Genomic DNA, 27,987 nt, shown 5'->3' on the forward strand with positions numbered 1-27,987 from the left:
TCCACCCAATCGACTTGGGCTTCAGTTGCGCTCCACCACGTCCCGAAGAAGCATCCGTGTGGGGTCCTCTCCCCGTGTATGGTCTCTCTTGTGTCTCTCTCTCCCCTTTTTGTTGAAAGAATAAGGTTCTTCGACAATCTCCCACAATGGGTGCCCATTGTTTGTTCAGTGAAAGAGTGGAACTATTGCTGATATTAACGCTTATTTGCTATTTCTGTTAGCACCACCAACATCGCAACAATTTGGATAACTCAAGGAGAGAAAGTGTTGATTTTTTCTTTTTAATTCGTGCTCTGTGCCAAGAAGAAAAATCCAGCCACAGAGGGTGGGGACGTGCAAGAATACTTTAAGAGCTTTTTATGTGAATTCTTTTTACTCTGAACGGAAAAGCTCGCTGGAAAAGTTCAAAACTCCCCCGAAAATGTGATTGCCCTTTTGCAAAAAAGAATTTATGCGTAAAGTTTCAAGTGTGAAGAAGCCTTCAAGTCTGTGTGGTGCGGTGTTTTGACGATAAAGGTGCCGGGAGGAGTAGCAGCCGCGCGGTGTATATAAAAAGCTCTCGCTGAGAGAAACATAGCATCATTGCTAAGCTTTGCGTTCTTATGCTCGGTTGTGTCGTCGCAGTTGGGGGCGCATACTAGCCGAAAAAAAATCGATACAATCCACCTTCTGAGAGTTTCTTCAAAGAGCAAAAATTCTTCTGAGTGTGTGCGTGTGTAGAAATAAGCCTTCTTTTATCACTCTCGTTCAAAGTGCCGTCATGATTATTTCTTCATCCAAATGAGTGACTATTTCCGCATAAAAAAAATCTTCAACACGCTCAACATTGAGATTCTTGTGGGTTTATTTGGGAGTATTATTGGTGTGAAATAGACTGTGTGCTGTATTACTTTTAATAATTTAATTTGGAAGCTTTTTAATTCATACGTGGTGGATAATGGAATAACAAAAAGCTTCATTGGCGCATCATTCACCGAAGGAAGGAAAGAAATAAAGAAAAATAATTATTCCCGTGTGGTGAATAATTCATCCATTACTGCGGCTATCAAATTAATCGTAAGTGAATTTGATAGTAAAATAATAAACCGGAATTTCAGCTTCTCCCCGCATACCTTACAAACGAAATATCAGTCTCCATTATGGCGAGAAATACTCAATATTATACCAAAAGCTACCTATATATACCTCCGCGCTGGCTCACCTGGTTTTATGGCTTTTCCAGCGCCACTCGTCCACCCACAGAGTTTCCGCGTTTTTTCCTCCCATCAGCACCGATGGAATTTATCAGATATTTATTTTGTTGATTATTTGGAAAGAAAGAAAAAAAACGCGCGTTGGTAAACAAGAATCCAATTGGATATTATATTTTATTTATCGATATGCTGGACAGCGCGTTGATAATAAAAAATGTTTTGTTATACCCTTGCAAAAATTAATGAAAAAATAGATTATCCGCATAGCAACGAATTGAAACTATTTAAGCTTCAAGTGATTGTCTAATAAACATTGTTTGTAGTCATTGACAAGCAATCTAGAGTGCATTTTAGTGGAAAGAGTCGCTCAAAAAGCTCGTTTTCCGAAGGTGTTTTTTAAAGCAAACATAAAGTTCTTTTGAGATTTTATTTAATATTTTATAATCTTGATTTACTATTAAATTTATTAATTAATTTGCAATAGAGTAAAAAACATTAAATAAATCTCAAAAGCTTTCGGTAAGATTTAAGTTTACTCTGAGCTTTTCTATGTTGTGAATTTTATTTGTGTCTAAAGCTCACACAATACCTACATATATTAAAGCTTAACCGAAGCTCAGTTATCAAAATAGATTTTGAAATGCTTTTTGCCATTAATTTCAATCTTTAATGTTTTTAAGGAAAATTCCCTAAATTTTGAGCTTTTCATAACCCTAATTCCTACTTTAAATACTTTATTTTAACTCCTTGATAAAACTCTTTAATTTTTTGTTTCTTTGTAGTCCGATTTTGATAAATTCTAATGCAATTTTTTTTACAAAACAGTCAAAGTTTTTAAAATTAGTTAAACACAATTTTATTTTGAAAAACTCTTTATTTTTTCTTGAAAAAAAATCCTTTTGTTTAGTTATTTGACAAAATCGAATAATTGAATCGATTTTGAAAAGTTTAAGACTTTGTTTTCAATTTTGGAACAGTTTTTTCATTATATTCTCTTCATATTGTATTATATTTTATTCATTAATTTTTCTTTTTTCTATATATTGTATGTTGAAGACAGATCTGTGGACTCTTAAAAGAATTTGTAAATATCTAAAGAAATAAATATTTTATTATTATTATTAAAAAAAAAAGTTTAAGAGTCAGAAAAAATTTAAAAAAAACCTGAATTTTAGTTTTTTAAAAGTTGTGAAAATCAGATTAATAAATAAAATTAGAATTTTCTTGAACAGATTTTTTATGCTTTTGCTTTTCCCATAAATAAAACAAACCATTTCTCTCTTCTCTCCTCTCAACTATTTTCCTGCATACAAAGAGATGAGAATTAACGTACAAATGAATGTAATATGCGAAGTACCACTCTAGACTACAAAGAGGTAGCTCCCAAAGCTCAAAAGCACCCAGAATAATTGAATTTTGAACTTTTAAAAGCTTTAAATTAACAACAATTATCAAAAATTCATACAAAAAGTTTTCCAACCAAAATGGGCTTTATTTACATTTTCCCTCAAAGCTCGCAAGCTTCGAAAGGGCAAGAAATTCCATGTAAAAGTAAATGATTGATGAAATGGAGGGAGATATGTCGATGAAGTGCAAAATATTTAGCATTCTGATTGATTGATGGCTTGTCCGAAATTTGAGTGTATTTCAAGCTACACGCTTTGAGGATTCTTCAACGCCATCCTGTAATTAACTAAACTCTGATTAATTCTTGGGTATGTTGGAGGTATTACTGAAATTGTTTATTCAGAGCGAGATATAACTTTGAATATTGATAATTAACAGCCATCTACAGACTTTTCAAGCGACCCGTGTGTGTGTGGATTAAATTTCTCAAAAGCTAATCAACATTGATTCCACGTATTTCATTGAATTTCTTGCAAGGAGCTTCCTACGCCTCATATTGATATAACCTGTTACGTCTGAAAGCTCCTTGGGGGTGATGTGCGTCACATTGCCACATGAAAAACATTCATTCCACAAGAGGGTCAAACCACAAAAAAAATACAAACCAAATATACTCATGAGCAATTTTCCAGAAAAACCCTCAAAAACTTTTCCTTTGCTCTTTTCAAGGGAAGTTTCTTTTTTTTCTCTCATAAACAAAATGAGAGCTCTCAAAAGTTTCAAAGCGTATATATAATCAGTTTTGAAGACGTTTCAATCATAAATCTCACTTCTTACTATATACATACATTTCCCGAATATACGCAAATGAGGAAATTAGCAATTGACGACAAGAAAATTAGCAGGAAAACGCGAATCAGTCACTCAAATGGTACAAATTTCACGCAATTTTTGCCTTCTAATCATCATTCGACTTATCATATTTTATTTATATATTTTGTGCCCCACTGAACTCCCTGAAAAAAAAAACATATGACCAATTCCGTCATCATGGACCAACAAAAATCCCCCAAATTCAATGCCAGGGTAATTTTGCCACGAAGGTCGTGGATAAAAGCTCCCACGAGCTCTTCCTGATTCACCCTCTCATTAAGGCTCGTTTTTTTTGTGGGCGCCTGCCACCCACTACCCGCCCTGCTGAAGTTCTCCGTCGCCATGCGTCGAGATAAAGTGCCAACGCGTGGAAATATCCATGCATCAGCAGAGATATTCCGCTGTGTAACTAGGTCACTGAATTTCCAAACATAAAATGTTTTACAAGAAAAATGAGCGAGAAAAAAATGGATGAGCTTTTAACAGATAAAAAGCTTTCTGTGCGGTGTGGAGGCGCTTTTTGAGTACCTTTTTATTCATCAAAAGAGGCTCCATTTTGCCGGCTTGGGGCAAATGTCAATATTTCTCCCATGCAATGCATTGCAATTAATTGCAACGTGTCGGTCTGAGAGCACGAACTTTGCCCCAGAGAGAGCTTCTGGCAAATCTGTCGCTACTGAGGAAAAAGCAGCCAGAAATAAAACGTGAGATTAAAGCTGTGTACAGGGTCAAGGCAGGAATGATTACCCCACACGGTGTACCCACCACATGTGGCAACAAACCACAAAATGTGGGGAAATGCTAAAGCTCTCTGTCTGGAAGTTTGTTTGTGGGATAAATAAAAGCTTTATGCTAATATGTACGGATGTTCCTCTGTTGGTTGCCTGAAGGGGAGGATTTTTTTTTCGGTAAAAAAGAGAATCAATATACGTACCGTCATGAGGGGTAAATTGGGAGAAAATTAGGTCAGATGAAATATTAATAATTGTTTTTTTTTTATTTTTGAATATTGAAAAATGAGATGAAATTCGAAAAGCATTCAAATTTAATAAAATCTTCCCATTAAAGCTATTTAGAGCTTTTTGGGAGCTTCTTTTATAATCAACCTAATAGTTAGGTTAGGTAACTGGGGCAAAAAGTTAGAAATACAAGACAACATATCTCCAATATCTCAGTAAATATTACTTCGTAATTGTTCTAATTTAGCATATTATATTACTCGCTATTACTAATATTTAGTCTCTTAAAAAATAAAAGTGCAATTTCCTAAATTTTTTAATATTATTATTTTCCGTATTTTATTTTATTAAAAAAAAATTCTAGTTGGTGCACAAATAACTTATTCTAAATTCCTTTTATAGTGTCTAGATAAAATAAATTTATAAAATTAAAATTTAAGGACAAAAAACGTTAATTTACATTTTGCCCCAGGGTTGGGGCAAAATGGTGAAAGTGCAAGGTTTCGTAAAATGGACTGAAAATGCATTTTCCCATTGAGATAGAGATAAAATCGTCTGAGACAAAGTTGTAGCGTGGAAAATTTCCTATAAGATAGTCGTCATAAAAAACTCAAATATTTTCAGGGAAATCAGGAAAATATTTCTCCCAAAAAACTAACTTTTTGCCCCATGTCCCCCTATATCTTTAAAATTTTTTTTTTTTTTTTTTGAAAATAATTTGAAGAATATTAAATTTTCAAATGTTTTTATTAAACGAAAGAAAATTTTATTATTTTCTCCTATTTTCCCCTAATTTTTCCTCTGCAAAAATCTCTCATTTTATTCCTTCCGTGCAGAAACTTTACTCCAATTTTAAAATCATTTATTTAACAAAGCATTTTGCAACAAATTCATCTTTAACTTCCCATTGCAGTCTACCCCCTTGCGCGCTCTTCTTATTGCCTTCACTTTTGCCCTCTTGGGGCACATAAATATTATTACCCTTCCTCTGCAAATTGGAAAAACCAAAGAGGCAGCACAATTAAATTTATGACTGTTTTGTAAGACTTCTTATGGATTCGCATTGAATTTATTGATCTGAAATGAAGATGATTTTCAACTTGAATGGCTTCATTGCGATTTCCTCGCAAGTCTCTCCTCCTTTCCCCCCTTCTTCCCCCCTTTTTGTTGCCCTTTCATCAATGAATCAACCAAATGGCAAAATATCTCGCATATTATCATCATATTTAGTCATCCTACACACAAAGTTTGCCCCGAATTGAGATGTTGCGCTGACTTGAGAAAGAGAGACGACTGAGTGGTGTGATAAGAGAATGGTCCACATCCTCACACTGTTTCGCTAACAGAAGTAATAATTATATACGCGGAGATTGAGTGATAAAAAAATGTGTCAACAATTTTATAGGTTTTCTCAATGGAAAAGAGAGAAGTTCTCTTCTATCTCTGTTATATATAATTTTAATCAAATACGAGGAAAAAGAACGACGCGGGCGCGTGATGAAAAGTGTCTTGTGGAGGAAAGGCGGCAGCAGCCACAGTCTTTCGTTGAAGTCAGTGAGAATCAGTTGTGTAGACCGCCTGTGTGACGAAGTCCAGCATCAGGCCATCAACCACGCGACAAACGACTGATCGCACTTGAGACAAACGAAACTTCTGGTAAAGAAGAAATATTTCAAAAACGACTCACCCAAAACAAACCTTGAGTAATTAATTTTGTAGTTTATACAAATTACATTTAATGCCCATCATGTCCGTCTGTTTTCCTTGTTCGTTGAGATCATCCTGCGCAAGAATGAGTGGCGAAATGCAAAAAGTACACGAACATTTGTGAAGCAAATATAAAGTTGTGTGTTATGTTACTTAAAATAATCACAACGCTAAATATTGTGTGTTTATTTGTGTCAATAGCCTTGGTTTTCTGGTTATTCTTTCGTAGTCACTTCCATACAATTTTGCGCCGCGTGATTTTTCCTTCTTTTCCCTTTTTTTTCACGCTCATTCCCTGCTTCATTTTCCTCTTTGAATTTTTTTTAAAACTTTTATTCCTCCTCTTCAGACAGTCAATGGGTTTTTTTTTGTTCTGCTAATTCGTAAAGAGAAAATTTAATAAAAGTTCACCACACGTCGTGAAGAGTGTGTGTGAATTTAATCCATTTTAAGTGAGAATAAACAGTTGGATTTTTCGCATGAAAATCAAGTACAAAGAACATTGATCTCTCGACTTCTGCCATCATCATCATAGTAGAAATCATTTACAATTCACGGTCAGAGAGTTTGAGGGGTGTTGTTTACATGCCAGTGGTTTTTGCAAAAGTCTTGTAATTATTTATTTAATGTTGAAGAAAATTTATTTAAACACAGAAAGTTGATTTTAAAGTTGTTTATATTGTTTGTTTGATGACATTTTGTCGTTTTGAAATTTTTAGGAATTTTCTATTTTAATTCGTAAAGATTTTTCAATTTTCAGTTGCGTTTCGCTTGCTGAAGTGAGTGGTCGATTAGAAGAGTCGTTCAGTGAATTTTGGATATTTTTTGAGATTTATTAAGTTAGTGAGGCGATTTATTTTGAGATTAGTTTTTCTTAGTGATTGGGGGTGGTTTTTCAATATTTTCTTATTAATTTGGGGTGAAGTTTTCTTTTTTCCGGGTTTTTAGTTTCTCTGGTGGGGAAATTTTCGGGTTTTTTCATTGTTAGAGTAGCTTTGGTGTATAAGTGAGCAAAGTCGTACGAGCTTATCTCCGACTAACGGGTGCGCATTGAATTGCGCAGCGATGGGAGAGGACAGTGGTGGTCGTGCAAATGGAGACGAATTTGAATCCGATCCTGATGAATTTAAGCAAAACACGGCAAATTCTTCTTCCCAAAACGTGGCGGCATTAGCTAATAGGATTCGGTTTTATGCTCCTGATGCTAAGGGCCCTTTTGTGGTTTACTTTAGGGGCAAAGATGGGCAATCAGTGAATCAGGTAACCTTGTCGAAGAAGCTTTATGCGAAGTACAAAACTATCATTGAAATACGCAAGATTTTCTCGGACAAGGTTAAGGTGATTCTCACAGGGATAAATGAGGCAAACGTGCTTCCTTTGGACAAAGATTTCACCCAGTTCAGGGTTTATATTCAGGCAAAGGAGGTGGAAGTGGATGGGGTGGTAATTTTGGATCTTGATGAGCCGGAAGAAATCATCAAGAATGGTGTTGGGAAATTGAGGGAGGCAGTTAATGCCGAGATCAAGGTGCTGGATGTGTTCCGTATGAGAAAGAAGAAAGTTACGGAAGTTTTTTCAGCAGGTGGCGCTTCGTCTTCGGGCGCTCCGCCACTTGAGCGTAAAGTAGAGTGGGTACCGGCTAGGGCAGTTAGAGTTACCTTTCAAGGTAATATCCTGCCAGATTTTATCGCGGCTGAGGGTCTTGTGATCACGGTACATGGCTATAGCGACAAGGTCATGTATTGCTCAAAGTGCTTGCGCTATGGCCATACCGTGAAGTTTTGTGGGAATAAGTCGCGATGCAATAAGTGTGGTTTAGTACACGAAGACGGCAAAACTGTGTGCAGCCAAACCGGTTTCAAATGTCCTAATTGCAATGAGACATTTCCCCAAGCACAGCACGTGTGCAAAGCGAGGGCTTTACATGCTGAAAAAGCATTAAAGAACGCTAAAGTGAGGCATAATGTATCGTACTCTCAGGTTGTTAAAGGGCCACATGGATCGAAGAGAAGTCTTTTTGAGAGTGAAAATCCTTTTGAGGCTATCAGTGGGATGGAAGATGATATGTCTGATTCGGATTCTGATTTCCCTACGGTGGCGGAATCTCTTGACAATAAAGTCAAACGCAGAGTCAAGCGACCAAAGAGCGCATTTGATGTTACGCGATTGACTCAGAAGAAGTTTCATCGCAAGAAGGTAGCCGAACAGGAGGAGAGGTTAATGGAAGAGAAGGGGAAGGCGAAACAGATGAAGAGTCAGACTAGTAGGGCACGCATAAAGATTAAGAAAAAGTCCTCTGAAGAGTCCGAGCCGAAAGGCTGGAAGAAAGTTGTTTTGAAACTCTTGGCAGCTTTCGATGTGGAGAGTGATATTCTTGAGTTGTTAGAAGTTATTGTGTTTCCTATTGTAGAACGGTTTCTGCCCAAGTTGTTAGGCTCTTTCCTTCAGGAGGAGGAAGAGGAGGAAGAGGAAGATGCCTAGTGAAACAATAAATGTGGTTAAGTTACTCCAATGGAACTGCAATGGCGTCCGATCGAAAGTGCACGATTTGGCTGCGATCTGTGACGAACTTAATATAAGTGTTGTCGCTATTCAGGAAACGAAACTATCCAGTCTGTCTTTTAGATTGACCGGATATGACATAGTGCGCAAAGATAGGTCGCCAAGAGGCGGGGGTGTTTTGTTAGCCATTAAATCTAATATGTTTTATACACGTGTTGAACTTTCAGCGGATTTGGGTGGCGACTGTGTGTGCATTGATCTCTCAGTAAACGGAACCGTGTTCCGTATATTCTCAGTTTATTCCACAAATAACCATAGATTGAGTGAGCGTGACTTTAATAGGCTTATACCTTCTAATTCTGATGGTAGGGTGATTATTATGGGAGATTTTAATGCGCATGGTAGTCTTTGGGGCTCTGAGTTGACTGACGCAAACGGTAGAATAATTGAGGAATGGGTGGAAAGGTCCAATCTAATTGTACTTAATGATGGCAGATTTACGAGAGTAGCTTGTCCTCCTTGTTCACCTAGCATCCTTGATCTAACCATGGTATCACAAGCTTTAGCGATTGATTGTGTATGGGACACATATGATAACACACTGGGCAGTGATCATTTTCCCATTGTGCTGACTATTTCTTGCAATAGAGATAATGCAGCTAATTCTGCTGCTCAGAATGATCCATTCCAAAGAATCGATTATTCATACATTGACTGGAGAAAGTTTAACACCAGTTTTGAGAATCAGCTAATGGAAATTGAGTCACTGCCTGATAGTGTGGATAAATATGAGAAGTTCATTGATGCTGTACTTGCAGCTGTTAACGTAGCAGGAATTCCCATGCTCAGACGTGAAAATAAGCAAAATAAGCCATGGTTTGATCAGGAGTGTCGTAGGTTTTGGAATTTGAGGCGCTCTGCTTTCCAAAGATTTCAAAGGTACGGTGATCGAGCATCTTTTCTTGCCTATACAAGGATTGATTCCCTTACTAAACGCACTATGAAACGGAAGAAAATTGGTTTGTGGAGAGATCGTTGTTCGTCCTTTTCAAGCTCCACAGCCCTGTCAGAAATGTGGAACTTGGCTAGGTCGTTCAGAGGTTTATCAAAACAAAATCAAAGTGTGTTTAGGGACGAATGGGCAGAACAGTTTGCCGATAGATTAGCGCCGCCATTTGTAGCGAAGCCTCAAAATTTCTTTGTACCCAATGAACATGGTATCGATAACCATCAGTTGACTGGCCAGTTTAGTTTTGAGGAGATTGAGTTTGGCATTAAATCACTCAGGAACAAAGCTCCAGGTACGGATAATATTCGTGCAATATTCCTGAAGAAGCTTCCTAGAAGAGGTATTGAAGCCTTGCTCGGTCTTCTTAATTACTTCTGGAAATCATGCACGATTCCGGAGAAGTGGCAGGAGGCTAAAGTTATTGCTATTCCAAAACCCAATAAAGATAGAACTAACCCCAAGAACTTTCGCCCTATCAGCCTTTTGTCATGTTGGTCGTTAACAATTCTCAGATAGTTGCCAAAAGAGTGGGTCGATTGGGCCTTCCTCAGGGGTCGGTGTTGTCCCCTACCTTGTATAATCTCTATGTCCATGATATCGAGCGCTATGTTCCACGTAACTGCTTCATTCTGCAGTATGCTGATGACGTAGTGATCGGAATTGAAAGTGCGAATGCTGAAGTAATTGGAAGCGAACTGACTGCTGCTTGTAGGAATTTGAATACGTTTTATGACAGTTTAGGACTTAGTGTTTCCAAGGAAAAATCTGAGGTTTTAGTGTTCTCTAAAACGCATCGGGAAGTTGTGGTGCAAGTGGAAATGGATAACACTGTACTACCTCAGACAAACACGTTCAGGTACTTAGGCGTGATTTTTGATCGCAAATGCCTTTTCGCGGCTCATTGTCGTGATGTAGTTGCGCGAAGTTCCTTACGTCTCAATTTCCTTAGAGCTGTTGCTGGCTTGAGTTGGGGTGCACACCCTAAACTTATGCTTATTATTTTTAAAACTGTCGTTCGCCCTATTCTTGAGTACGGTTGCTTCGCATTTGGTGGAATGGCTGCGTCCCATTTGATTAAATTAGAGAGAGTTCAATGGAAGGCGCTACGATGTTGCCTTGGGTTGATGCAAAGCACACACACAATGTCAGTGGAGGTCCTGTCAGGCATCATGCCTCTGCAAATCAGGTTTGATTTGCTCATTGAACGTTTACTTGCGAGAGCAAGGTTCGTTCAGGAGGAGCTTTGGCAGGACATTCGTGTACTTGTGTCGAGGCGCCCAGCTAATCGCATTGCTGTGTACGCCCGCAGAATGGACGGCCTCATTGCACTTAGTAGAGAATCTGAAGAAGAGCTGCCGCTAGTCTTACATAAGCAAAGTATGAAAGATTGGCAAAAAGAGTGGGATAGGGACGATTTGGGTAGGTTTTGTTACTCAATTTTGCCTAAAGTACAGGAGACTCCGTGGTTTTCAAAGTTGCGCTTGCTCAGTCGCAGAGAGATTGTGGTCATCAGCCGAATAATGAGCAATCATTATAGGCTGAATGCGCACCTTTCGAGGATTAATGTTGTGGCTCAGTCGTTGTGTGAGGTATGCCCCGCATACAAGGATGTAGACCATGTCTTGTTCTTCTGTAGTGTTGCTTGTGTCGGTCGAGATGATTTGTTGCTGAAATGCGGTGGCTGTGTGTGTTCTAGGGATATCTGTGCGGTGTCTCTTGAGCAACGCTCAGTTATTGCCTTGCGTGCAATTGATTGTTTTGTCCACGTTAATGAAATCAAAGTCTAAGTGAAGTCCCCCTTATTTTTGGCCTCGTCGTTATTTGTTCACTCCCTTGTGTTTCTGTGTTTTTTTTTTTTTTTTTTTCTGCTAGTGCACTTGGGCTAATGCACTAGCGGGCTAAGTAGCCATTGCGGCAATGCCTCGGTCCGAAATCAGCTCTACGAGCTGAGGACCTGAGGGGTGGAGGTGGGTAAAAAAAAAAAAAGATTTTTCAAATATTACAATTGGTGCCAGCGGTGGGATCATTCCTAATAAAAATAAACTTTATTATCCTAAAATTTTCTTTTATATTTTCCTTTATTTTCTATCACTTTTAATTTTTTGCTCAACCAAAATATTTTACTTTAAATTTTTGAATATAATTTCTGCAGATTGTTCATTAGTAACAATTGGTGTCAGCCGTGGGATCATTCCTAAAACAACAAACTTTTTATTTATTTCTTTTTAAAAATTTTTTTTTTTAGATCCTTCTTTGTTTCAACAACTTAATGTTCTTGACTTATTTCAAATTCTTGGTTTGGTTCTTAAATAAAATTTTACTAGAAGAACTATCAACAAATGGTGACAGCGGTGGGATCATATTCTTATACTTCTCAAAATTAAAAAAAAAATACTTGAAATTGAAACAAGTCAAGAAATTTTTTAAAAGTTATTGAAACTGAAGAATAACCTCAAAAATTTATTTGAATAAGAATTAAATATGTAGAAGTTTCATTGTTGTTAGAAATGATCCCACCGCTGCCACCAATTGTTAGTAGCATTAACATTAAACCCTGGTGTCACAATAAAATTGCATTCTCTCAGAACTTCTCCATCGACTCATTTCACTTTTCTTCCATTCTTTCCTTCCGCCACCTCATCTGCCATTCATATACAATGAAAACACCGAGCAACATGCAAAGTGAGACGCGTTTTGTAATAAATTTGCGTCACAAATCTTCAGTGTTTATATGAATTGCTAAATGACGGGCAAATCATTAAAAAATCAAGACAGAGCACTACACAAACTGAAAATGAATGGCAATGGTTGACTTTTATTGTGTTTTGACGATATTTCGTGGCATCTGTAGGATACTATTCCAAAAGAAAATCTCTTGGTGGGCTTCAAAAATAAACCAACAGCGTGGAACTTCTACCTCAAATCCTCAGAGCTTTTCTATCTTCATTCGCAATTTAAATTAGGTTTGAGAAAATCGCAACAAATTAAAATTTTTTATGAGTTTCAACCACTCTATGGCTATAATTTCTACGCCCGCAGAGACATTTTCTCATGTGTGTGCGCTAGAGCGCATTATGTGGTTTTGTATATCACTGTGCAAGAACAAGGAGGAATCTTGCATGGGATAGAGAGAGGTTCAATGTCAATGGACTCAAGGAGATTGCGATGCTGCATCCACACAGACGGAAACAATTTACGCGTCATTTTCCTTTTCGTACACACAATCTCTTTGGAATGCTTTGCCAATAGCGCGTGATATATTTAACTGCGGGGGCGTTCAAGTAACTTTCCAACTGCATTGTGCGCTTCTCCTATTTGATATTGTATATAGCACACTTCTCATCAGGCGCCTCTCTCTGTAATCATTTCTTGCACGGATGAAATTACATTCGCGTGTTCTTCAATTTGCACATACATTGTTGTGGGTGGGATGGAGGGTAGACGTATATACATGCGGGAATTGAATTTCATTTCAGACGTGGAAATGTTATTGCTTTGACAGTTTTTTTTCGCTTCTTCTCCCTTTTCAACGACGGAGAAGTTGTTGCAGAATCGATTTTTTGAGCTTGTAAGACAAAATTAGTTATATGAGACATGTCTGAGTGTTTCAGTATTAAAAATTTAATGTTAGTTAACCCCTAATTAGGGGTTGTTAAATGATATAGGTAATTAAAATGTTTGCTTTTTTATATGGAATAAAATGGGGCAAAATAGAGGAGAATTTAGCAAACATTTCTAAGAATTTAGACAACTTTGAGCGATGAATAAGTTCTGGAAATTTAATAGTTTACAATTTATTCATCAACATTTATTAATGACTCAGAAAGTAGATAAGATAATAAAGTTTCTCTTTACAAATATTATTTTCTTATTTATGAAAATAAGGAAAGGGGTTGAAAAATTCAGTTTTCAACTCACTCAAGAATTTACGTAGAATATTCCATAAAAAGATTTTTTTTCCGTAATTTTATACGGAAAATATTAAAAATTTGAATTTTATTGAAAAATAAAAAAAATAAAAATTCCGATTAATCAGCTAATATTCGGAATATTCGTAAATCGAATTATTTTTATTTTTTCTATTATTAATGTAGACATTCATACTGAAAAAGTCTTTAATGTTCTGCAACTATTTAAAAGAAAACTATTTATGATTTTTTTAAAAAATATTTTTCTATTTCCTTCCAGATATTCATAAATATTCCGAAAAATTTTTTTCAAAAAATCTTAAATTTTTGATAATTATTTTAGCTTTTGTTTTTCATTTCATATTAATTTTTTCTTACTCTGAAATATGTCTTTTGAAAAATGAAAAATTTCTCTTCTTCATTTTCCAAATGATCGAATTATTATTCGATTACTTACCAGCCCCTTGGAGAAATCATTCATATCCCAAAATGTGATATGCCTACAAATGAAGCCACATTGATATTTCCCACTTCCGTTCAGCTCAAAAAATCAACCAATAGAGCACTTTTATTTAGAGAAATTCTATATCACGATGGAATATTTAAACACGAGATTTAATCGACTCCTTGGAAGTTTATCAGCAACAATCCACCGCTCTATTGTGGGCTGTAATGAACTGCGCGGTAAACTGATAAAATGCTATCACGAGATGGTTTGGCGGTGTATTTGCTCAACTAATTAGTTCGCGACGGAATGGAAATTAGCATCAATTCTGCAAATTGTTGCATCCCGCTGAATGAATTTAAACGAATAGAAAAGAAGAAGTAAAAGTTCTTTTGGGAGGTTTGGGAGAAATAATTGTAGAGAAAAATGCAGCGTTGGGGAATTCTTTTGAGTTAAATGCTTAATCATCAATATGGCTTAAAACATTCATATATGTAACGTACAGATGACCCCATTTTCTGTGGGCACGGAGACCCCAATAAATCGATACTGTAGCACAAACATTTTCCCATTCAAAAGGCAAATATAGAAAAGCCGGGGAATTCGGGAAAGAAAAAAATAAATAAACGCACACACGATGGAATTCGAATTATCAGCTCGTGGCACTTTTGCTTTAGATCTGACGGAATGGGCTGATAAAGTAATATATAGTATAGTTATCAATTGAATGGGGAATATTGCGATTGCAAAATCAAAACAATTATCGCGCGTATTTTGGGGGCAACCATGAGGCACTTGAGGAATTAATAACGAGAAAAATTATCACATCAATAAATCCTAAATTACAATTTTATGGGGCTCAGGTGTAATCCCTCAAATTAAATTTTCTTTCTTTTCTTATCACAACAACAGCAGACATTGGACAATGGATCAAGTGGACGATGAAGCACCGAAGGATCCGGGGGCTAGGCAGCTTGCCCACCAAGGATACACTGAACAAGATTTTGAAGGTAAAGAAATAATATGTAATAAAAAAAAGCGAAAGCTTCCCACAACCTTAACCCAGAAAAGGGATTAAGTGTACTTAAGACGCGCCAAATCCCCTCGACACCCTTTTTCAAATAAATTCCATTCATAGCGGAAAATCAATTGGAGCTTTGTACATATCTTGATGCAAATTAGCATTGGAGCACGTGAAGCTCAAGGAAAGAAAAGTGAAGAAGGAATTCGAACAACAAAAAGCATTCTGAAGAAAATGTGAGAAACTTATCACGTCTCAATCGTTCGCATTTCTTTGGTTTGACTCATCCTCCTTTCTTTTGCAAACTTGACTCTCTGAAAGCTCACAAAAGACTTTGTGAGAAAAGGCTTCTTCTCAACCTTCCCCCTTTTGCTAACTTCCATATCACTTTACGCAGAATTCTTCCCATTCTCAAGATACCTTTCGGGGGGCGGGAAAACATTCCTAAAAATAGTTAAACATAAACCTGTCTCGTGAGTGCCGCAGGTGAAATTCCGCAACGTCAACGTCGCTCAAAGTTTATGTTAAGTGAAGTCGTCTTATCAATTCTCGCCTCTTACTCTCAGTATTCTTATGTGCCAAAATGTAGGTCATCGTGCACACACCGTCTTCGTGGGAGTTCATTTGCCCGCCCGCGGAGGTCGAGGACGCCGGCATTCACATCGACGCCACAAGGAGCACCACAGAAGGGAATCCGGCGACAAGGGAGTCACCGATAGACCCGGTAAGGCACCCCACTTAATTTATTTATTATTTTTCAGGGATGAAACTTTGTCACAACATCCCCCAAAACCTACACGTAAATTAACCCCATAGCCCCTCATTCTGTGGGGAGATGTTCATGAGATGGAAAATTATTTTAATGGGAATTCCCATTAGTCAAAGCTCCCGAAAGCTTTTATGTTATATATAGGGGAGAATTTATAGGGCTTGAATTTTGTGTATTAACACGTTGAATTTCGGTAATTTACTTTAATTAAATTACATTAAATTACTTAATTCAAATGAGGATTAAATAAATTTAATTATTATTTAATAGAGATTGATTGAGGATAAGCTATAAATTTTTGTATTAAAAATACAGTTAAACAGAAAAGAAATGTCAAACGTTAGACAAATTGTGTAAAAAGTAAAATAAATGTCAACATCAAACGTTAGAAAAATAAACGTCAAACGGTACAATAACGAATTTAATCTTAAAAAAAAACATTAAAAGTTAAAAACAAACGTCAAATACTGGAAAAGAAACGTTAAAAGTTACAAAAGAGACGTCAGTCATAGTTTAAAAACAAACGTCTGACGTACAATTGTCAAATGTTACAATAGAAACGTCAAATAACTTTAAAAAAGAACGTTTAAATATTGAAAAGAAATGTCAAATTAGAAGAGAACGTCAGAAAAACGTCAAAAGATAGAATTTTTGACAAATAAATTGATAAAACCTGCTTTTTCGAATGCAAAAACCGTTAATTTGTGATTAAAAATCACAATCTTCATAACACCTTGATATTTCAATCATTCAATAAAATTCATTTTAAACGTTTTTTGAGTTTAAAAAGAAAAATCTGTAAATGCTGTCTGTAATTTTTTAATACTATTTTACAGAAAATAATTAAAAGGAGTTTATGTATTTTTATCAAATAGGCTTTTCCTAAAGTTTCTATGAAATTCACCTTGTTTTTTTTACAAAATAAAACGAGTAGAAAACCATCCTATCCCATCCTTCATGACTTTTCTTGAAGGTAAATTTTTGAAAAGAATAAAAAAATTAACAAAAACTCATTATTTTGTACACAAAAAAAACTCGTTTATGTAAGCAAGCTTTTAGCTATATATACAGAAGTCACAAAGATTTGCTGAATTAATTCTTTGTCTCCCGTGGTTTACTTTTGTGTCTGCAAATGTCCGCGAAAACATGCTAAAAAATGAAGAAAACAAAATAAATAAATTCCTTTATTTACCTCCCTAATTATCTCAACACTTAACCGTGTGTGTAATTTATTATTTGGACGATTAGACAAGCTGATGGTGTGAATTAGCATGCGTTTAGCATCTGGGCTAGCTTTTGTGCAAATTTTATGATTTTTCCGTGGCAGCATAAAAAGAATTTCATTGGAATTTCCGTTTGGTTTTCTTTAAGAAATTCTCGGGGATTTTTTTTGTGCTAGGAGAATTTCAATTTAAATTGAGCAAGTATGCAAATTTTCATTCTATGGGAATTAATGACCTTTTTCATTGGACGGTGGGAGCTTATCAACATAAATCGTTTTGCTGATACGGAGCTTTTTATACTATCTGATTTTTTTTTCGAGGGCAAAATGTGGCATAAATCGCGATTTCTTAAGTGAAATCTTGGAGAAAAATTAAATATTTGTAGAAAAGATAATAAGATGAGATGACAAGTCTAATTAATTAAAACTCCTAACGGAATTCTTTGGGAAAGAATTTTCTTCAAACAATTTTCTTTGTTGAAAGAAAATCACATGATGGTTTAATTTTAAATTAATTTTCTTTCGACAGTAACTCCACCATCGCAGAGGGTGCAGTTCATCCTTGGGGAGGACATTGATGATGGCAATCACGAATCCCATCCGCTCTTCTCGGAAATGGAGGAGCTTGTCCGCGGGGAGGGCGATGAGATTGAATGGAAGGAAACAGCGCGGTGGGTGAAGTTCGAGGAGGATGTGGAGCAGGGTGGGAATCGCTGGTCGAAACCTCATGTGGCCACGTTGTCTCTGCACTCGCTCTTCGAGTTGCGCAGCCTCCTGCTCAATGGCACCGTCATGCTGGACATGGAGGCCACAAATCTCGAGCAAGTGGCTGATCTTGTGTGCGACAACATGATCAACGCAGGCTCCCTCTCCAGTGGATCCCGCGAGAAAGTTCGCGATGCTCTCCTGCGTCGGCATCGTCATCAGCATGAGCATGAGCACAAGCGGAAGGACAATATGAGTCGCCTGCCAATTATCCGTTCCCTCACGGAGATCGGACGCAATCATTCCACATCGAAAAGTAAGTAAACCACCCTCCCCACGCGCAAATCTTTCTTCAACCGAATCTCTTTAAAATCTTGCCGCCAACACAGACCTTCAGGCATCAAATTCTGAACACTCTTCGGTGCATCTGAGTGTTCCATCACCACGTGAACACCGTGCCAAGAGTGATTCTGAATTGAATCCCAAACTATCAGGAGGCTACCTGTCCGTTGCAACAGGTACACTCAGAGCCCCCGTGGAAATGTTTCCCGTAACAAGACGTGCCTTTAAAACTACACAATGTAGTACCCTTAGTCCCTGCATTTGAAGTCCATTTTTTAAATGTTTAATTAATTCAGTAGTTTTCGCTGAAAGATATCCTTTTTGCATCTCGGAATCGTCGGCTCCGGAAATGATCAGCTTTAATCGTTTTAATGAAGAGTTATTGCTATATTTTTAGAAGAAGAATAAGCCCTCTAAAAGCTCATTCGAAGAATAAAAATATTTATATTTTGCTTGAGCTTTTTGAATTGCAGAAAGAGATTTCAAAAGTTTATAAGCTTACCTACGTTTTTTTAAGCTTTATAAGATTGGAATATTCTTTTAAAAATTCTAGATTTAATATAACAAAGAAGAAAATATTTAAGAACATTTTTTAACATTTCAGAAATGCTTTAGAAGTCTCAAAGTTCTCTGAAAGCTTTTAAATTTCTATAAAAAGCTTAAATATTACTTTAAATGCTTCAAAGTTGCCTTGAGAGTTTTAAATTGATCTGAGAGCCTAAAAATTCCAATTAAAGCTTCATAACTGTTCTGTGAGCTTAAAAAATTTTGAAAGCTTTTAAATTATTCTTAAAGCTTCTATACAGCTCTATTCTCTTTGAAATTTATCTTGAAGCTTCAAATTTACTCTGAAAGCTTTAAAATTACCTTAAAAATTCCTCTTAAAGTTTTAAAGTTAATCTGAAAGTTTCAATACTGCCCTGAAAGCTTTCAAATCTTTCTCAAAGCTTTAATGTTACTTTTTAAAGCTTCCTTAAAGTTGCCTTGAAAGCTCTATGGTTGCTCTGAGAGCTTTAAAATTTCACTGAAAGCTTCAATACTGCTCTAAAAGCTTCGGAAATTTAGAAAAAGAATAAAAACTAAATCCAGGAGCCGACGATGCACCCATAAAAGTAGAAAATTATCTCAGCCAGTATAAATGAAATAAAAATCCCTGTTTGTAGGTGAAATGTCTCCAACTCACTCCCATCCAGGTGCAGGAGTAATCACCTGGTTTCATGCTGGCAATCCCGTTGGGGCATCCCACTGCCCCCGAGGTTATTCACTTCCTCATTGTTGAGAGATGTTGTGTATTATAAAGTTTTTTTTCTGTCTTCCAACACTTTATTCTTTTATTTATTCATTACTCACAATATTTTTTTTTTCTTTGTAATGAATGAATCTCTCTCAGTGTTGACAGACTCCCACAGCTTCCGTCACGAAGAAAACTGAAGAGGAAGCTTTGTTGAGTCAAATGCAAGAAGAATTCAAGAAGAAAAGTTTTTTTTTTAAAGAATTTCATCAAATTTTTATTTTCTCAAATTATTATTATTCCTGTGATAAAACTCTGTCATTGAGATCACCGTATTTCGCAAATTCTCTTCCTTTTTTGAAGGTGTCATGTGGTGGCTTTTATTGAATCTCTCTCTCTCCTCATTTTATCGCATATTCTTTGTTACACCCTCCATCTACCCTAATTGTTTTATGGTTGATGGCATATATTCTAAATGTTCTACCATTCCTCTATCAAGCATGTGTACATATAACAATGCGAGAATACACAAATCATTTCAGAGACGCCATAAAGATTATAAAGCTGGGAGGAAGAACGTTACATGCATATATTGTATAACTTTGTTGTAGGAGCACAAAACTTACTCATTTTCCTGGGACAGTGATGAGATATTTCTCTGTAAAATATTTATCTTACACAAGAAGAAAGTTCTTTGATTAATTTTACAGAAGAAAGCTCTAAAAGTTTTTTAAAAAAAAATCCTTTTAAGTTTTTTTAAAGGGCTTTTCAAGCCTGTTCAGAGACAAATGTGATCTGAGCTTAATTTTTTTTTATTTAGAGTTTAAGACTTTTTTTTATTAAATAGAAATTTTCAATTGAGTTCAATAGATTTCTAGAAATTTTTAGGAGCTTTCATTGAATTAAAAATTAATTAATTGGAAACTTTGGAAGCTAAACTATTCAGACGGTTACAGGGCATAAAGAAGGAGTTTCCGCTGAGAACAAGACTTTATATTTAATTCTTTATTTTTAAAAAAAAATATCCTAACCGTCCTAAACTAAAATAACGACTTTAACCTCAGATCTCTGAAGATTCTTCTGGAACAATTCTTGATAAATTAATCATTAAATCTGAGCTTTAACACAACTTACAATAAACACTTGAAACTTATTTGAAAAACAAATAATAAAAAATTCAAATTACAAATAAAATTTAACGAGAACTCGCCGTTAAAGCATAAAACGCTCGTTAAATTTTATTTAAAAAAAAAGCCCTTGAATTCATTTTAAATCATTTTATATTAAATTTCACGCACCGTCAACAGCTAATAAATATTCATGAGAGGCTACGAAAAAAAAAGATTCTCTTCACTGTTCCAATGTAAAACTCATTTCATACATTTTTTGCTCATCTAAATGCGTTCTCTGCACATAACGTGACATTGCAGTTGATGAACAACAGAATGGTGGTAGTAATGGCCCATCGTCGGCATCCCTTAAAGGAAGCGATAGTGGAAAGTATCTCATGGTGCCTGGGAAGAATGGCCTATCCCACTCGCCTGGTAACTTCTTTAACAATTCCTTCATTTTGTTTGAAAAATCTTAAATAATTTGGCAAGAAATAAAAAAAGGAAACTAACATTGGCAATTTACATCTGCACGCATGACTAACTATCTAATTTTTTCCAACGATCTTTTTTACATCCAAAAGAATCTCTTGGTAGCTTCTGAACTGCATGCTCGTAAACTAGGCTGTAGTAAAGTTTGTGCACGTTGTTTGAGGAAATTTTCTCTGAAGGATTTTTTGTCCGTTAGAAATTAATTTTTAAATTTAATTTATTTAGGGGAGGAAATGGTGAAGAGTCCCAGCAATATTTCCATGCAACAGAATGGAAATGGAGATCATTCAGATCACAAAGCCAATACGCAGTTTATGAGGAAGATTCCACCTGGATCAGAAGCAAGCAACATTCTCGTTGGGGAAGTTGAATTCCTCGATAAGACTCTGTCTGCCTTCATTCGACTCAGCCAGGCTACAATTATGGGTGATCTGACTGAAGTTCCCGTACCCACGAGGTAAGAATGCGCTCATTCAGGAGTCCTTTATTTTGAAGCCTGTTTATTTGTTAGAGACCTGATTTTCGTTACAAGCCTGATGTTCGTTAGAAGCCTGCTTTTCGTTAGAAGCATGATGTTCGTTAGAGGCCTACTTTTTGTTAGAAGCCTGCTTTTTGTTAGAAGCCTGCTTTTTGTTAGAAGCCTGCTTTTTGTTAGAAGCCTGCTTTTCGTTAGAAGCATGATGTTCGTTAGAGGCCTACTTTTTGTTAGAAGCCTGCTTTTTGTTAGAAGCCTGCTTTTTGTTAGAAGCCTGCTTTTTGTTAGAAGCCTGCTTTTCGTTAGAAGCCTGATGTTAGTTAGAAGTTAGATTTTTGTTAGAAGCCTGTTTTTTTGTCAGAGCCCTACTTTTTGTTAGACGCTTACTTTTTGTTAGAAGCCTACTTTTTGTTAGAAGCCAACATAGTTGAAAAAAGGCTTAAAAGCCTGCTTTTTGTAACCAGTTTCCTTTACGTTAGAAGTCTGCTTCAGTTTTTTTTAAATGCCTGCCTATTGTTAGAAGCTAGCTTTTTGTAAGAAGACTGTCTTTTGTTAGAAGCCTGCTTTTTATAACAAGCCTTCGTCTTATAAAAATCCTACTTTGTAAGAAGTTTGTTATATGTTAGAAGTCAGCTTATCTTTAGAAGCCGGTTTGTTTGCAAGAAGCCTGCCTTTTAGCTAGAAGCCTGATCTTCCTAATAAGTCTGTTAAAAAAAAATCAAACAAATTTATTTCCAGATTCATGTTCATCCTCCTTGGCCCACCGGGGAGTCAGGAAAAATTCCACGAAATTGGCCGTGCTATGGCTACACTGATGTCTGATGAAGTATTCCATGAGGTAGCCTATCGTGCCCGTAAGCGTGATCACTTGCTCGCTGGCATTGATGAATTCCTCGATGCTGTGACTGTTTTGCCACCCGGTGAATGGGATCCAACAATTCGTATTGAACCACCAGCTGCCATTCCCTCCCAAGAGGTACGAAAGCGTCCACCAGCTGAGAAGCCCCCAAAGGAGAAGGAAGAGCACGATGAGGAAGAGGAGGAAGCTCGTATTAGGGAAGAATCGGGACTTTCACGTACTGGCCGTCTATTTGGTGGTTTGATAAATGACCTCAAACGCAAGGCCCCATTCTATGTGTCCGACTTCAAGGATGCCATCGCACTGAAGTGCGTTTCAACGTGGATTTTCCTCTACTTTGCTTGCCTTTCGCCGATCATTACCTTCGGTGGACTCCTTGGGGAGGCAACAGGGAAAAACATGGCCGCCATGGAGTCCCTTGTATCGGGTTTTGTCTGTGGCATTGGCTACGGGTTCTTCTCGGGGCAACCACTAACAATTCTCGGATCAACAGGACCCGTCTTGGTGTTCGAGACCATCGTCTATGAGTTCTGCAAGGGTGTCAATTGGGACTATTTGGCCTTTAGGCTGTGGATCGGCACATGGATGACCATTATCCTCATTATCCTTGTTGCTGTGGACGCCAGCGCCTTTGTATGCTACATCACACGCTTCACAGAAGAGAACTTTGCCTGCCTCATTGCTTTCATCTTCATCGTCAAGGCGGTGGAGAATGTCTTGAGCATTGGGAAGAAGTATCCGATGCATCCGCCAGAAGTTTACGACTGTATCTGTACACCGCCACTCGGGACGCAGGATTCAGTGCTGGAGTGGACAAAGTTCAGCCGTAAAATGTGTCTCAATCTCAATGGGACGCTCGTTGGTGAAGACTGCTCAAAGCCCGATCACACCAACGCCAATGTTTTTCCCATGTCCTTTATTCTCTTCATGGGAACATTTCTCTTGTCAATTATTCTCAAGGATTTCAAGAATGCTCTCTTCTTTCCATCAAAGGTATTCTCTTAATTTTCTTTTAATTATTTTTTTTTTTTTTTTGAATTTACGTTCCGTTACAACAATGTCTGATCTTTGTAGATTCGTCAAGTGATTAGTGATTTTGCGGTGCTCATTGCAATCTTCTCGATGACCCTCACGGACCTTGTCTTCGGTATACCAACGCCAAAACTCGAAGTACCCACGGAACTCAAGCCAACCCTCAATACCCGCGGTTGGCTCATTTATCCGTTCCAAGGAAACCCTGTGTGGTCTGGGGTGGTTGCCATCCTGCCAGCTCTGCTTGGCACCATCTTGATATTCATGGATCAACAAATAACGGCTGTGATTGTAAATAGGAAGGAGCACAAGCTGAAGAAGGGTTGCGGATACCATCTGGATCTCTTTGTTCTCGCCATTCTCATCCAAATATGCTCCGTCATGGGACTTCCATGGTAAGACTTCTTCACAAAAATCTTTTTTATCCTTTTTAGGAGTTTTCTTTAAAATTATTTTATTGACGTTGTTTGCAGGTTCGTTGCTGCCACTGTCTTGAGCATTACTCACGTCAATTCCCTGAAGGTGGAGCCCGAATGTTCAATTCCGGGTGTTCGTTCAGCAGGTCATTTGGGTGTCCTTGAGCAACGTGGCACACACTTGCTGATCTTCCTCACCATTGGCATCTCAGTCCTGTTGACGCCTCTTCTCTCACACATTCCAATGCCCGTTCTCTTTGGTGTTTTCCTCTACATGGGCTTTTCATCCCTCAAAGGACTCCAATTTTTTGATCGTATCCTCATTATGTTCATGCCGGTTAAATATCAACCGGACTACATGTTTCTGAGACAGGTGAGAGGTTCAATGGATCATAAAATGCATTAATTCAATGGAAATTCCGTAAAAATGGAAATTTCAGACGAAGCTGCTTCATAAACAGACTATAGCCGCTATGAATAGACTTTACCTACTTTGAACAGGCTTCACCTGCTCTGAACTACAATTATTTGCTCTGAACTATCTTTACCTGGTATGAACAGGCTTGACCCTACTCTGAACTATCTTTAGTTGCTCTGAACAGACTTTACCTGCTATGAACAGACTTTACCTGCTATGAACAGGCTTTACCTGCTATGAACAGGCTTTAATTGCTCTGAACTATCTTTAGCTGCTATGAACAGACTTTACCTGCTCTGAACAGACTGCCTGCTATGAACAGGCTTCACTTGCTCTGAACTATCTTTACCTGCTATGAACAGGCTTGACCTACTCTGAACTATCTTTAGTTGCTCTGAACAGACTTTACCTGCTATGAACAGGCTTTACCTGCTATGAACAGGCTTTAATTGCTCTGAACTATCTTTAGTTGCTATGAACAGACTTTATCTTCTTTCTTAGGCTTCATCTACTTTGAACCAACTTTAGCTGTTAAAAATAGACTTAACCTGCTACAATCAGGTCTCACCAGTTAAAAACAGACCTCATCTGCTATAAACAGTCAAATAACAGCTCTAATACAAACCGATCTTCAACAAATAAATTTCAACTCCTTATTTCAGGTTCCCCTACGTCGTGTTCATCTATTCACCTTGATCCAGCTGACCTGTCTCTCCGTGCTGTGGCTCATAAAATCCTTCCAGTACACATCAATTCTCTTCCCACTCATGCTGGTTGTCATGATTGGTGTACGCAAATCCCTCGATTGCATCTTTACGCGGCGTGAACTGAAGATTCTCGACGACATCATGCCAGAGTTAACAAAACGTGCTGCCGCTGATGATCTACATCACCTTGAGGATGGTACTGGCGAGGTGGGCTTTTTCACCAAATGTTTCTCCTTCTGTATTCGCCAAGAGAAGGCAACGCCTTCCGAAACCCGTAGATTGAACATCCAAACTTAACGCATCTCTGTGTTCTCATGTGTTTGGTGTTGTTTTCTGTTACATATGCCTGACTTTATTCCTCGAGAGTATTTTTTTTTATTTTCTTGATATAGTCAATTTGTAGTCCAAGATCAAAAGAAACTAGCCTAGCCCTAGCCCTATCCTAGTTCAAATGTTTTGCACCATTTTTTGCAATCATTTTTTTTTTAAAGAATTCTTAATTTAACTGTGGCATTGTTTTAGTTAGTAAAATTCCCTTAAATATTAATTACTAAATGTTGTCTCTAATCCACTAATTTATGTCAATTTCTGTAATTCCTAACCTACAAAAAAAACCGCTGACATCTCAACCAGGATTCTCTCAATCCTCCGTAATTTTTTTTTTAAATCTCCATGAAAAAAAAATGATGAGCAGTATAAGTGCCAAGGCCTTAGAAGCCTTTTTTGAATTTTTTAAATGCATTTTAAATGAAAAGAAAAATCCGAATCTAGGTGACTTTATAGATTTAAGTTAGGACTTTGTACGTTTGTACTAAACATAAGGGCTCTATAAAGAACCCTCTCAAGTGTCTTTTTTGTACGTCAAAGACTTCTTTTTTTGGAGAATTTTTATTTTTTAAAAACTTAAAACGTGCGCACTTTGTAAATCCAGCTTGTGTGATAATAAAGTTGGAGAAAATTTCATTTCTTTCATTTTTTATGTCTTCCATTTTGGTTTTTTTCTCGTGGTCAACATTGTTTTTTTATTGTGTGAAGGAGCTTCGCAGGCTTTAGAGCCCACAAAACTGCCTTAAACATCCTGCTTCGTGGTGCGCAATTTGAAGCAAATCAGTGCGGTAAAAGTTAGGTAAAATCTGCAATTTGTGCGTTTTAGTGCTCATTGTGATTGAATTTCAATTCAAAATGGCGTCCGCGTCTTTCGTTTGTTTCTTTCAATGTTGAAAATTTTGTTTTTCGAATCATCCTGGTCTGAAAATTCATTCAAAATGTTAAAAAAGTGTTCAATTTTAAATTTATTCTTTAAAATGGAAGCAACAAACGCATGAAGGGGACATTTTTTAAAATTTCTAACCTCACTTTTAGGCAAAAATTCAAATTTTATTTCTGCGTGTTTTTTTGTGTAATGCAACTTACAAATTGGTTTTATTGAGAATGTATTTGGCCATTTTGAAAATGATTTTATTGCCTGCAAGAATTTTCCCTGTACCAACCATTTGTTCTTCAATTTTATGATTAATTTTTGTAGGAAAATATCACCCCACACGACTATTCAGATCCCAACATACAAATCCCCTTGGCAAATGGGAATATCATGAAAATTCCCATTAGCTCAATTAACATATCTGAGGAAGTGAGTAAGACATCAATATGGAAGCAGGTGAATGATGCACCATCCACCCAAACTGCCAAGAAGATTAAGAGTTTGGGGTGAGTTTTCGCACATTGCATCACGTTTTTTCTTTCGTGTTTTTGGAGAGGCCATCTTGAAAACGATTTTTATTTGATTTCCGGACTATTTGGTGCATTTTCGGAGTATCTTCGGGTGATTTTTAGTCCCTTCGTAACTTGTCGGAAGACTTCTTGACATTTCGGGAGTGTTTAGAACTATTTTACCGTCAAAAGATTCAAAAAATAACGATGGAAAAGATGATCTCTCCAAATCTTCATGAATTTCTCTAAAAATTCTCTTGCCTGCCGAATTTTCTTTTAAAGATTCTCTTTAGAAAAAAAAATAGCCAAAAAGACTTCCTTTTGGCCATTTTGAACTAAAATAAAAATTCATTTTATCCACCCCCAACACCGAACCCCAACAGATTGTCCGATAAGAAGCACAAAGGCATCATAAGAGATTTGAGTCCAAAGGGAGAGAAAAGACTTTCAACAATGGCAGAGGAGGACGAGGTAAATCAGGAGGAGAAACCAGTGGCCACTTTGCATATATCCCAAGTGTAAATGGTCCATCACAGCACCCTCCACCACCACCAACACCCACCTACAAACACCAAAATAGCCGCATTTGATGGATTGCAATATCTCCGCACATTTTTTGCAAATCAAAAGGAAATCCTCATCACATTTTTTCCTTTATTATTTTTTTTTTGTAAAAAGAAATTCTTAAAGTTTTATTTTATTGGAATTTTATTTTATTTCTTTGTATTTATGTTATCACAAAATCACACAAAAATACCCACAAAATTTTATCTTATCGATATTGTATGTTGTTGTAATTAAAAAGAAAAAAAAGAAATCCTTGTAATGTTGAGTAGGACTTCCTTTTTGAGACAATTTTGCTGTGAAATGAGAATTTTGCAAAGATTTCTTACATTTTTTACGCGCCAAAAATGGAGTTTAGGGAGCGAAAATTTATAGGAAAATGATTTTTTGAGGTTAAAGTAGGGTTATGGTATCATCTCTTTGGGATTTTGGGTAAAATTTCTCAAAGAAAAGAAATAAAACTTATTTAGATTTACAAAAAATAAACAATTATTAACCCAGAGTTGGAAAAAAAGGTCTCTTCTTACAAATGGCGCCATATTTGTATTTAAACAAAAAGTTAAATCCTTCTGGCGTCCTTTGAAAAATCATTTTCCTAAATAATTTAAAAATAAATTCAGAAGAGACTTAAGAATGAGAATCGTGTGAATTTTCTTAGTAGAGGTTTTTAGCGATTTTTATTGGTGTTTTCACCTCACTTTGTAGCCACAAAAAGGCCCAAAATCACTACAAAACTGTGTCAAAAAAATGCCTAAATTTTTACCACGCCCCCGTATGTTGTTTGTGTGTAAACCTAACCACACTTTTTCTCAAAATAAATCACCTTTTTATCAAATTTTAATAAAAAAATTCTTCAAGTAAACCCCCTTCTTCCTTTATTAGATTTTTTTAAAATAAATCTCTTGAAAATGTAATTGTAAAAAGTTAAAAAAAAAACAGATCTTTGTAAAAAAGAAAAACAATTTGAAAAAT

At 36.7% G+C, this 27,987-nt stretch overlaps 1 protein-coding gene across 6 annotated transcripts; it reads left to right on the top strand.

Annotated features, from left to right (window-relative positions):
- The first annotated feature begins 15 nt into the window (after positions 1-15).
- On the top strand, positions 16-27,974 carry LOC129788587 (sodium bicarbonate cotransporter 3). 6 transcript variants are annotated; one of them, XM_055824781.1, is made up of 12 exons: positions 16-1,056; positions 14,856-14,953; positions 15,554-15,688; positions 17,485-17,976; positions 20,664-20,777; positions 21,060-21,291; positions 22,048-23,161; positions 23,243-23,595; positions 23,674-23,989; positions 24,697-24,948; positions 26,267-26,448; positions 26,835-27,974. In XM_055824781.1, the coding sequence occupies exons 2-12, from the start codon at positions 14,869-14,871 to the stop codon at positions 26,971-26,973; spliced, it is 3,414 nt and encodes a 1,137-aa protein (XP_055680756.1). In that variant the 5' UTR covers positions 16-1,056; positions 14,856-14,868; the 3' UTR covers positions 26,974-27,974. The 6 variants fall into 6 exon arrangements, with proteins under 6 accessions (XP_055680756.1, XP_055680758.1, XP_055680759.1 ...); XM_055824783.1 differs by having other exon boundaries at positions 14,859-14,953; XM_055824782.1 differs by lacking the exon at positions 16-1,056 and adding an exon at positions 5,912-6,028.
- The last annotated feature ends 13 nt before the right edge of the window (positions 27,975-27,987 follow it).

The sequence above is a fragment of the Lutzomyia longipalpis genome, chromosome 2 (assembly GCF_024334085.1).
Source record: "Lutzomyia longipalpis isolate SR_M1_2022 chromosome 2, ASM2433408v1".
NCBI classification, from domain to species: Eukaryota; Metazoa; Arthropoda; class Insecta; order Diptera; family Psychodidae; genus Lutzomyia; species Lutzomyia longipalpis.

Bases quoted from the DNA above. Each gene is read 5' to 3' on its own strand.
- LOC129788587 (XM_055824781.1), top strand. From the start codon at position 14,869: ATGGATCAAGTGGACGATGAAGCACCGAAGGATCCGGGGGCTAGGCAG. The intron at 17,977-20,663 runs GTAAGTAAACCA...GTGACATTGCAG, and splicing joins CAATCATTCCACATCGAAAA to TTGATGAACAACAGAATGGT. The intron at 21,292-22,047 runs GTAAGAATGCGC...ATTTATTTCCAG, and splicing joins GAAGTTCCCGTACCCACGAG to ATTCATGTTCATCCTCCTTG.